This window comes from Pelecanus crispus, chromosome 2 (genome assembly GCF_030463565.1).
Source record: "Pelecanus crispus isolate bPelCri1 chromosome 2, bPelCri1.pri, whole genome shotgun sequence".
NCBI classification, from domain to species: domain Eukaryota; kingdom Metazoa; phylum Chordata; class Aves; order Pelecaniformes; family Pelecanidae; genus Pelecanus; species Pelecanus crispus.
Window position 1 is genome coordinate 169,936,286 of NC_134644.1, and position 11,405 is coordinate 169,947,690.

At 43.9% G+C, this 11,405-nt stretch overlaps 1 protein-coding gene across 1 annotated transcript in view; it reads right to left on the reverse strand.

Annotated features, from left to right (window-relative positions):
- The window catches only part of COL22A1 (collagen type XXII alpha 1 chain), a 219,428-nt gene extending 208,266 nt beyond the window's left edge, over positions 1 to 11,162 (reverse strand). The window contains exons 1-2 of the mRNA XM_075705826.1: positions 11,072 to 11,162; positions 6,700 to 7,266 (exon numbers count right to left, since the gene is read on the reverse strand). Of these exons, the coding sequence (XP_075561941.1) occupies positions 6,700 to 7,266; positions 11,072 to 11,162 (658 nt within the window). The remainder of the gene's footprint in view (positions 1 to 6,699; positions 7,267 to 11,071) is intronic.
- Positions 11,163 to 11,405: the final 243 nt, after the last annotated feature.

Below are 11,405 nucleotides of genomic sequence, written 5' to 3' on the forward strand. Positions count from 1 at the left end.
CCATGAACACTGAACTCTATTGTCACCATCATTAAGCTCTAGGCAATCAAAACACTCCCTAATGTACAGGGCTACCCCACCACCTCTCCTTCCTTGCCTATCCCTTCTAAAGAGCTTGTAGCCATCCATTGCAGCACTCCAGCTGTGCAAGTCATCCCTCCATGTTTCCATGATTGCAACTTTGTCATAGTTTTCCAGCCATACAATGGCTGCCAGCTCCTCCTGTTTGTAGCTCATGCTGCGTGCATTGACGTAGATGCACTTCGGTTGGGCTATTGATCCTCCCACTTTTTTGAGGGGAGAAGCCCTAATTCCTGTGTGACAATTCTCAGGCACTTCTGTGGTTTCTAATACATCAGTAACCCTTGCATCTTTGCTGCTTCATGGATCTCCACCCCCTACCTCTACTGAGACAGCGGACTGAAGGACCTCACTAGCACACCATCCCTCAAACATTGGAGTGACACCCCCAGGTTTATCTGTAGCTAGCCTGGTTTTATCCCGTCCCCCCTTCAAATCTAGTTTAAAGGTCTTTCAACGAGCCCTACTAACTCCTGTGCTAAGATCCTTTCCCACTGTGAGACAGGTGTACCCCGTCTGTTGCCAGCAGGCCTGGTGTTGTGTAAACTGACCCAAAAAAAACCCAAAATTCTGCAGCTGACACCAGTCACAGAGACAGGTATTGGCTTGCTGGCTCTTCCTGTGTCTTCCTTCATCATTCCCTGCAACTGGAAGGATAGAGGAGAACACTTCTTGTGCTCCTGATTCCTTAACCAGTCATCCCAAAGCCCTGGAGTCTCTCTTTATTGCCCTCAGAATTCTTACTGCAACTTCATTGGTGCCTACATTAAAAAAATCAATAACAGAGAGCAATCTGAGGGCCATACCAGCGTAGGAAGTTTTCTTGGCACGTCTTTAACTCAGGCCCCAGGGACGCAGCAGACTTTCCTAAGAGTGGGTCCGGTCGGCATATTGGGCCTTCTGTTCTGAGCAGACGAGTCTCCTATGACAATGACCTGTATTTCCTTTCTTTATGGATGTGGTTTTGATGCAGGGCATGGGCTGACTTAACCCTGGTGACACCTCCAACCCAGATGGACCATCATTCTCATCATTGTTCGGTTCCACTTGCAGAGCCTCGTAGTTATTGTACAAGGGCACCTGGGGAGGTAGGGGAGTCGTGGAGAAGATGCGCCTGCTGCACTGGCAGGAACTTGTCACCATTGCCCCATCCCTTGAGTCACTGTGTTCTGCTGGGTGGGGAGAGGAGAGGGAACCCTCCGTATCGTGTGTCCTGTCTGCCTGACAGGTCTGTCCCAGGGAAGGCAGGGTGTGGTTCCAGCAGGCTGTCTCTCTCTCAGACTCCCTGATACTCTCCAACCTCTCACGTCCCCCGGAGCTCTGTCACCAAGAGGAGGAGTTCCCCTACCTGGGCAGCCTCCCACAGGTGTGCTCGCTGCTGCCGCCCGGCACTGGCATCAGAGCAGGGCACAGCCTGCAGCCCGGCACCTGGGCGGCAGCGTGTTCCCTCCGGAGCTCTGTCTGGGAAGCTGCGTCAGTCGTGGGGGTGCAGAGCTTAGAGAGGCCATGGCCTTCTGCCGGGTGGGTACCATTGCTCCCTGGCCGAGCTGTCAGAGTGGCAGCACCCTTGCCGGGCACCCTTCTGCGAGAAATGCCACGCAAAGTGCCACGCCACGCCCTTGCTGACATGCCATGCCCTGTTTGCCCTCCCTGTTCACACGCTCCTGGTCACTAGCGCTCCCTAAGGTCTTCTTTTATACGTGCGGGGGGCTTGGCCGCTCCTGGCCCCACCCAGGTCTCGTCAGCCGCTGTCGCATGAGCTGCAGGCTCCTGGAGGCTCCTGAGGCTCCCTGAGGTTCCCCTGCTTCAGGAAACCCCCACGTACACCACACTGGCGCGCTCCACTGCCGATCGTGCCAGCCCCGGAGCTGCTCACCTCAGTGACTGAGTTATGAATGTTATGAATCATCTGACCATGTGACTGCTTTTGATATTTTATCACAGGCCCCACTACATCGGCTGAAATCAATGACAAACCATTGGTACCAACCCATCATTGAAACATTTCAGGTTCATCTCCTTGTGTTTGCAAAGCACTTGAGATTCATATAACATAGTCCTTTGGTCTCCCACACATTTGCAGAGGAACTCGTCATGGCAAGGAGCTCATCAAGCTCAGAGACAACTAAAAACTGTTTGTACAAAGGACTACATTATACATGAAAGTTACTACTGGAGATAGACCAATGCCAAGCACAATACTCCTGTAGTACTTCCTTAGGGAACATCTGCTTGTGTTTCTCCTATTACTAGCTGTAGAAAAAAAAACGCAAATCTTAGAAGAGACTGTACCTCTAGAGCCAAATTTATTTTCAAGCTGTGAAATCTGACTTTTGCAGTAGAGCAGAGGCTTAGTAATTGCACATACACGCCATGTACTCCGAGGGTGCCAAGTCACAGGCTTCTGCTTTATGGAGCCAGTAAAGAGTAAGAATGTTTTTGGAAAATGTTTTTATTCAGCTTTGTAAACTGTACCTTATCACCTGCCTGGCTTAATGACAGAATAAACGCAAATATTACAGCACCCAAAGCACTGCAGTTAGTGTTTTTAAGAAACAATTACCTCTGAGCCGGTCTGGGTGTTTTAGGTCACCATTGCAACATCTCCCCGCATTGAGGCTTAAATGTCAGATGACAGTGTTAAACCCCAGTGCTACCAGATCCAAGCCAGCTTGACAACTTTGTACACGCACTAACTCATCAAATCCAGCTTTAAATTAAATCTGAAATTGAAGAAATTGGCTCTCTTCGACAAACATAAACCTACTATTTACCTACCAGAAGCACATGTTAGTATATTTTTAAATATTTCATAGCTGCCTGTTGTTATCTCTACAACATATAAGCAGAAATCCTATTTAGGAAACATGTGGCATCTCTGGAATTTTTAGCAGAATGCATCTCTCCCGCTTTCCTGTGAAAGCATCACCCCTTTTTGCCTGCTAACTATAGTCCAGAATGTAATGGAGATGTTTGGCAAAAATATCTTCCACTGCCACAATGTCCCACTGAGCAGACATGTTATTTTTCGATTCTGCTATGCTTATTTCCAAAAGATCAAATGAGAGCTAAAATGCTATTAAAGCACTTAATGACATGTTCTTAGCAATAAATTCAGTCAAATATAGCAAGATGGAATGGCTGAGTCTAGGACAGATTAGTGAGACCAGAGACAAGTGATTCTGAACAGCTTCCGACATGAAATTCCGTATTTGCAACACTGCACAACTCTTCACATTTTGGTACTAGAGCAGTACAAAGACTGGAAGACTCATCATTGATCAGTACAACAAAAAAACTTTCTACCATTTCCGCTCTTTGATTCCTGTGTCTCCCAGGAGCTCACAAAGGAATATGTCTATTAAAACACTACCTTGGCTGTGGCAATATATGCTTTTGTCTTAGAATGTGCCTGAACTAAACAGCAGTTTGGTGTGTGCCCTCATCACATCCACCACCCACTCGGTGGTTTGTATGTTCTTGTTTTATGCAGTGCTGTCATATTAAAATTACAGAAAGTAAACTACAACAGCTATTGAAAGTTCTACCTTCTAAATATGTGTAAGCCGTAGCCCTTACAGTGAACTCCTTTCCTGTTCCTATTGTGTTAACATGAAATTTAAAAGTGGCACACACACTAGGAAAACACTTGGTCCTGTTCTCTGCCAGCCCTTTCCCACCTCCCAAAACAGTTCCATCATCACATATTCAGATAACAAGAGAGTTACCTGACCTCTACATTAATACTTCTGCTAATGGTGCTCACTGTCTCATTCTGTATTTTAACAGTCAGCTTCAGTGACAGCAAGAATTTCTTGTTTGCTTAGATCTGATCTAAACATCATGCCCATTAATAACATTTTGCATGCAAACCAAGAAATTAAATAAATAAATATGACAAGACTGCCAAAGAGCAGTTTCCCTGCTTTAAATCTAAGAAGAAAAGACTGAGGAAAGATATGTAACATCCTTCAAAGCAGAAAAGACTGATGTACAGAGGAAGAGAATAAATTCTTTTTGATACCCAGTGAAAACTGGGCAAAACTTGGCTCCAACTGCAGTGCGAGGGATTGAGGCCAGACACTAGGAAGAAGCAAGGCTCCCACTACCATCAAGGCTGGAGTGAAGGATCTAAGGATGTTACAGCATCTCAGCGGAGTCCTTGGATCTAAAGAACCGGTCCCAGGAATACCTATGGCAGACCCATCTTCTATAACTGCTGTTGCTGTGGAAATCAGTCCATTGCACCTGTGTTTGCTGCCTTAGTTGATAATGTCTCTTTCTATCCTGCATCAACTCCTTCAAATCCACCTGCATTCACTGTGTCCCATGTACCTGGATACTCAATTCCCCTTGCCACTGTTAACTTCCTTACACCTCATTATTCTGCCTCACTATGTGCACATTACCTACTTGATGTTTGTTGAGCTAATTCCTTCCTCTCTGCTCCCTTCCTTACCCTTCGTTGATGGTAGTCTGATTGCCTTTGTTCTAACAATCAATCCAATCAATTTAGCAGCCTGTTTGCTCCTTAAAAGTTCCCTGTATCTAATAAAACCAAACCCTTTCCTTTCATTTACTCTTGTAGAGGCTTTATTTCTCCCCACCAAACCCAATAGTGCAGGTGTAAGCAAACACCTTGGAGAGTGACTGCTATCACACTCCCAGGATGCTCCCAGTAATCCTTTGTGACCTAACGAGGAGCGGTATGCACACACGTGTGGACATAGCATGGGCTCAGAAAGCCACAGACAAATCACATTATACTCTGACAGATGGGTAAATGATTTTTTTGAGAAGGTGGCAAACACAGACTGAGGTACAAAGTGGAAACACTTGTTTTAGAAATAGAACATAATAGAATTTCAAAGGAAAATCACATTTTGGGAGTTCAGCAGCTGCAGTAGGAAGTTGTTTGAGTTGATTGAGTGTGTCCACCAGAAGGGTTTACCCTTTATTCTACCCAAGTCGTGTGTATGATTATATAAGATTTTAGGGCAAAAAGACCCAGCTCCTTCAGTCTGCATGGTTTACAGTCAATACCCACCATGACTTTCACCTGTATTGGGATTACACTACCCATCCCTGCTTTTATTCAGGCTGAAAAAAAAGCAGTCACACCTAGATATTGTTGGGCAGTGTCAACTGATTTATGCCTGCTTGTGCTAGTCACTCTTTAAGAAACATACGTAAACCCAGAACATTATGTTAGCACTTTTTTCTTGCAAATGGAGGTCACAGAGAGCAATAAAGGAGCCTCACAACACCACCTACAAGCCCTGGCTGTTTTCAGGCAACTTATTGTCACCTGATGTCTTCCCCTTGGTAGCCAGTGACAGGATGCGTGGGAATGGTTTAAAGCTGCACCAGGGGAAGTTCAGACTGGACATTAGGAAGCATTTCTTTACCATTAGAGTGGTCAAACACTGGAACAGGCTCCCTAGAGAGGTGACCAATACCTCATGTCAGTGTTAAGAGGCATTTGGACAATGCCCTTAATAACATGCTTTTAACTTTTGGTCAGCCCTGAAGCGGTCAGGCAGTTGGACTAGATGATCACTGTAGGTCCCTTCCAACTGAAACATTCCATTTCTTTTCTATTCTATTCTATTCTATTCTATTCTATTCTATTCTATTCTATTCTGTTCTGTTCTGTTCTGTTCTGTTCTGTTCTAATTCTGTTCTGTTCTGTTCTAATTCTGTTCTATTCTACCTGACAGTAACACAAGTCCCTGGCCTGCAGACCTGCTCATTGTAACGCTGCAATGTGTTACAACATCACACAGGGAGTCATCTGTTGTCTTTCAAGTTCAGACCTAGGAACCAGAGCAGTGTCTCATGATTTTGACCCAAAGAACTCACAGTAACCACAACACACACTGCAAAAAGCAGCAAAACCAGGTAACTTTTATGTAGTCACCAAGAATGAGAGAGTGATTTATCAGTGGTGAAAGGAGAAAGGGATATGTGATTGCTGTTCCCATTAAAGAGCTGGGAGATACCAGCCATAATGCCATTACAGTCCTCTTCACCAGGGTTCTGGAAATTCAAAGTTCATTTATCTGGTGTGAATTTCACACCCTGCTCTCCATTAAAAGTCATTCAAAACATCACCAAGGTTTATGTGGTTGATAGCCAGAACACTAGTGAAGACCAGTTGTCTGTACAGTTGGGATGCTGAAAAGCAGAAAAGCACAAGAATCCTTTTGCAGCATCCATAGCACTCTTTACACACTCTAATGCCAGAAAATAAGGGGAAATAAACCAAATTCTAGGTATAAATAAGATGTCAGCCTTTATATTCAGTAGTCCAAAACATTATAAAATAACTGAACTATATCAGAAGCAAAAGGGAGTTCACTTTTTGGTCTCTAGTTGACCACTGGAAGCTGACCTATAGTTAATGCTGACTTTGGCAGAAGAACCCAGACGTGATCACTTCATCACGGTCCAGGTAGTAAAACAACTTCTTACAGAGTGGAACAGAGTGGAAGACACTAAAATAACAAATTATCAGCATAGAATTAGAAACATGAAAGAAAACAATCACAGCTTTTCATACCTATATGCTAACTGAACCTATTCTAATTGTGGAGAAGAACTGGGAGCTCTACTTACTTTCACAGAGACGTCTTCTCAGCTTCCCCCGAATTTTATCGATGGCATTGTAATCGGAGACATGAAACACATGAGCAGACTTGGGTTCTGAAGCAATCTCATCGAGTTCCTCTTTTAAGGCTTCGCCAACTCCCACAGCAAAGATCCTAATCCCAGCCTGATGGGCTGCAGTGGCTGGATCCAAGACATAATCCTGGCTCCTTCCATCAGTCAGAAGGATAGCCACTTTTTTAACTGTTCGATCACTAAGTCTCCCACCAGCTTCTTTGGAAAAACTGTAGGTGTTGATGTACCTGAGAGCATCTCCAGTGTTCGTGTTACCCCCATAATACTTAATTTTTCGTGCAGCCTCTTTGATTTCCTCACGGGTTTTGTACTTTCCCAGGTCAAACTCTGTGGTTGGACGATCACTGTATCGCACCACACCTACACGGGTTTTGTCTGGGCCAATCTCAAAAGTTTCCACCAAATTAGACACCCACTGCCGAACTTTCTCAAAATCTTCTTTTCCAACGCTGGAGGAGGCATCCAAGATGAAGACAAGGTCATAGTGAACATTCTTGCAACCTAGAAGAGTGGCAGAAAATATCGCTAAGGGAAGCTGAAAGATGAGCATCAGACATACTAAATATTCCCTAGGCATAGCTGTCTAGTGAGCAGTTTGGAGGAGGCAGCAAACGTTCTCCCTATCCTGTAGAGAAAGTGCAGATTCTCAGCCTTTCTTCCTTGTGATTCATCTCATCTGTTTCAGGACATCTACAGTAGATCAGCACACACTTTGCTTTGAAATGCAAACCCTTTTTCTTCCTGCACTACTTACTGCCTCTGCTCAATCTTTCACCTGTATCATCTGCATGCATATGAAGCTATTTTTCTCAAACTTCATTGCAGTGCCTTTGCTCAGGCAATGCTCTAAAATGACCTTGGCAGATCAAGAGACCTGCCCTGACCTTGCCTCTGCCAATACTGACCGTGAGTAGTGAAGCTTTCATGTTCCCTCTTGCATTAACATTATGATTTATTTATGCTTAGCTAGAAGCAGTTCTTTTGCTCAGCATGATATCTTGGTGAAGCAAGTTTATAACATGATTATTTTCATTTTGAGGCTCTCTGCCATTGAGTATTGACTAAAGGATGACTCACTGAATACTGGGTGGCTTCCTTGACAACAAAGGGCAGTTGCTTTGTAAGGGAAAAGTTCACTTATCCCCACAACCACCCTTTTGGCTCCAGCCATGATATTTGTAATCTGAGGCCTGTGTAATCCAAAAGGCAAATGTATTTTAATTGCAGTTTGCTTGCCCTATGAAGCCAGACTGGTTATATATTTGTCAGCTGCTTGCCAAGAAAGTAGATCTCCCAGGAGATGTTTTCTAGTTCTTTCTGAATATATGCAAGCCAAGAGGCAGTATATTCATAAATGTGCCACAGATGCCAAAGATTTATCAACTTAATGCCCCACCTGCAGAAAATGTATATACATACACGTTTGTTTAATTCACTATCACAGACCATAGTTCCTAAAAAATTATGACTTTCAAGATTGAAAGCTGCTCTACAAAGTCAATTTATCTATGGTCACAACCACCAAACATTGTTTCTCCAGTAGTTCTTGTCTCACATTGTTTCACAAAGTACAACTGGCTGCCATCCCCCAGCCTTCCCTGCTGCCTGGCTGGGGGTGGTAGGACAGGCTGTGGCTGTCAGGTGAGACCCTGCTCTGCCAGCCCAGGGGGACCCCCAGCTCCTGGCTCCCCATCCCTTAAAAAGTAGTCTGTTCTTGCTGCACTCCTGACCAGAGCTAAAGCACTGATGTAGATACACCCAATGTGGATGTTAGCTGAGAACTAGGATGTTTCCCCTGGAACAGACCAAAGAGTATGGAGGTATCATACACAGTTCATCCAGTCAAGCATTTGCTTGACAGCCAGCTCAGTGAACAGAAATATGAATCATGCTACCCAACGGTGGGGGGAAATGATGCTGTTGCCGTATTTCCTCACTGAGTTCCAGCATTTGAGCCTACAGGAAGGTCACAAAGTCTTCTCCCACACCCAAATTTGACCTTATGGTTCCTAAATTAGCTATGATGCTTTTGATCATCCTGGGGCTGTGCACTTGCCCTGAAGAGGACAGGAATCCCAGAACAGCCCACTGCAATGGAAAGGAGAGTGTGGGTGGCTCAGCCACATGAAGAGGACTTTCTTTCAGATAAAAGTAAAAGCATTATAGGTAGGCATTATGCTGTAGGGCAATGCTCATGGTATTGCATGATGGCCATGAGAGTGGTTGAATATACACCCAGTGTGTTGAGAGTGACGATGAAAAATGAGCATCATCTGTTGTTAATTCCCATAGCAGGGGACATCCCAGAGACCTGACCCAGGTGCTGCTGTTCCTTCGGTGTCTATGGGAATAACCTATGGACATGGGATTGGGATGACATTGCGAAAAACCCATCCACAGGTGATTGTGTTGGAAACAACCTGTCCACATCAGATCATGTTCTATGACAGCATTTTGTGAGTGAGGGAACACTTATCTCTAACCACAGAGCAAGAAAGGTCTGGCTGGAAACACACAGTAACTCTCTCAAAGGTAATCAAAGTGTGGAGATGACTGAATATATCATTTTGTATTATCACATGTAAGTTACATTACATCTGTGTAGATCAGCTAGACTGCCAAGTGTAGTTCTGCTTGATTTTTGCAGAATATAAAGGATATAATATATAACAGTAAAAGGTAAGCAAGAAATCTCCACTCTGCCCCCTCCAATTCATTATTATATTAATCTGTTCTGTCTAAAAGAGTATTAATTAAGTGAGACTAACCAGAGAATATAAAAGTTTAAGTACAAAATCCACAAGGTACAGACCTTCCTGTTGCTTATTTTAATGACTCTCAGCAGGTGAGATGACTGCAATTAAAAAACAGAACAGACAGAATGAATCCTGTTGGTGTTCAAGGGCAATGAGCCTTAAAACAAGGGGAGGGTTAAGGTTTAAAAAGTGATGCCTGTTCAGGCAATATGCAGGGAAGAAAAAGATGGTCTTTCAGGAACATTTTCCTAGAGTCAGTGATTCTTTGCTTACAGACCTGATGGCAGTGAGATTAAATGCTGCAGAAAAGCTTTTAGTAAATATTAATCTGCATTTTTAACACCGTAATGTCCACTGCCAGACAAAATTGATTGTTTTCCAAGAATGCTATAATAATATTGTTTACTGGCAGAAACAGTTCACGTTAAGGGAATATGGGAGATAATTCATAGAAAGTGAACTTTCAGTTTTGCAATTACAGGAATACTCCCTGGAAGCATAATTCCAGGAGTTGTATTCATCCACTCAGACACTGAGTCAACCGTTTTACAATATTGCCATTAAAAATAGTTCACAAACAAGCCATAAGCCCAAAAGTATTTAAAGTAATCACAGAATGAACATATCAATGGTACCACTATATCCTTCCTATGACTGATCCACAGGCAGAAAAAAGATGAGATTTTGCTTTATTTTGTTACTAAGTACTTACTTCTGTTAAACTTTACCCAAAAAGCCTTGTATAGATCACATAACAAAGCTGTAAAGCAGATATTCTTTCAACTGAGAGAAGGTCTAAAAAATCTTTTTATTTCTTATAAATTACCCAAGGCTACAGAATAGCATCTTTCCTAGAAAAAGAGACAGAAAGCCTCCATCTCAAAGTACCTTTGGGCTTTTATACAAATAAAACTGCTTGGTTCTACAACTTTTTTCTCGCCCTGAGGTATAGCATCATTCACAGCTAGATAACTCAACTCTTCCTACTGCCCCCCAAAAAACAACATGTCCGTGTCGAGACTGCCTATAGGAACAGTCCCTCAGCTGTAGCATCCTCTAATGCATTCAGTGGCATTTGGGAGAGAGTGCTCATCAGCGCAGGCCAAAAGCCATGCCAGGGACCATGCTAGCAGCATGAACCAAGAGAGGGGATGAACAGTGCCCCGGCCCTGTTTAGCTCACTAGGGAAGTCCCAGACAGACAGAAGATTCACCAGATCTAATCTGAAACCCACTGAAGGCAATTGAAGAAGTGATCTCCGTGCCAGTGTGGGATAGATGAAGCGTATCCAGAGCAAACTGCACACTGCTGCCCTTGCTCCGGGTAGCTGAGCTAACCTTTCCGAGCCCGCAGCAGAACCGGAGACCCTAGGCAAATCATAACCTTGATCCCTGAGCTGTCTTCATCCCTAAGGTCCATTTTATGTCTTTTCAGCAGTAAATGTCTTGCTTGGGTTTTACATTGTTTTCCTCCTAGCAACGATAGCTTCTCAGCCACCTAAAAAGCCCAGCAGCTATTTAGCACGAGGCAGCAAGCCGAACGGCACATACCTGCTCTTTGTGCCTCAATTCTCCCCCTGCTGAGCACGAATGTGAGAAGAACCAGGAGATGGGGCACGCGGCATCTTCCCGTAACGGACATATCTCCTGTCTCACTTCAGCTTGTCTTTTCGCCGTGGTGAGAAGCTTTCTAGAAATCCAATCCGTAGCCTAAAATAAAGAGCAAGTGTTATCTCATAGAAACACAAACAGAAGTAATGATGTAAGTCATGGGAGCAACATTTTGGGAAGTTGTCTCTTCTGCCTGTCATTTTACTTGACTAGACACAAACTGCTCAGACAAAGAGGCAGGAGTTCACCTACTTTTCAAAAGCTATAGCCTTTC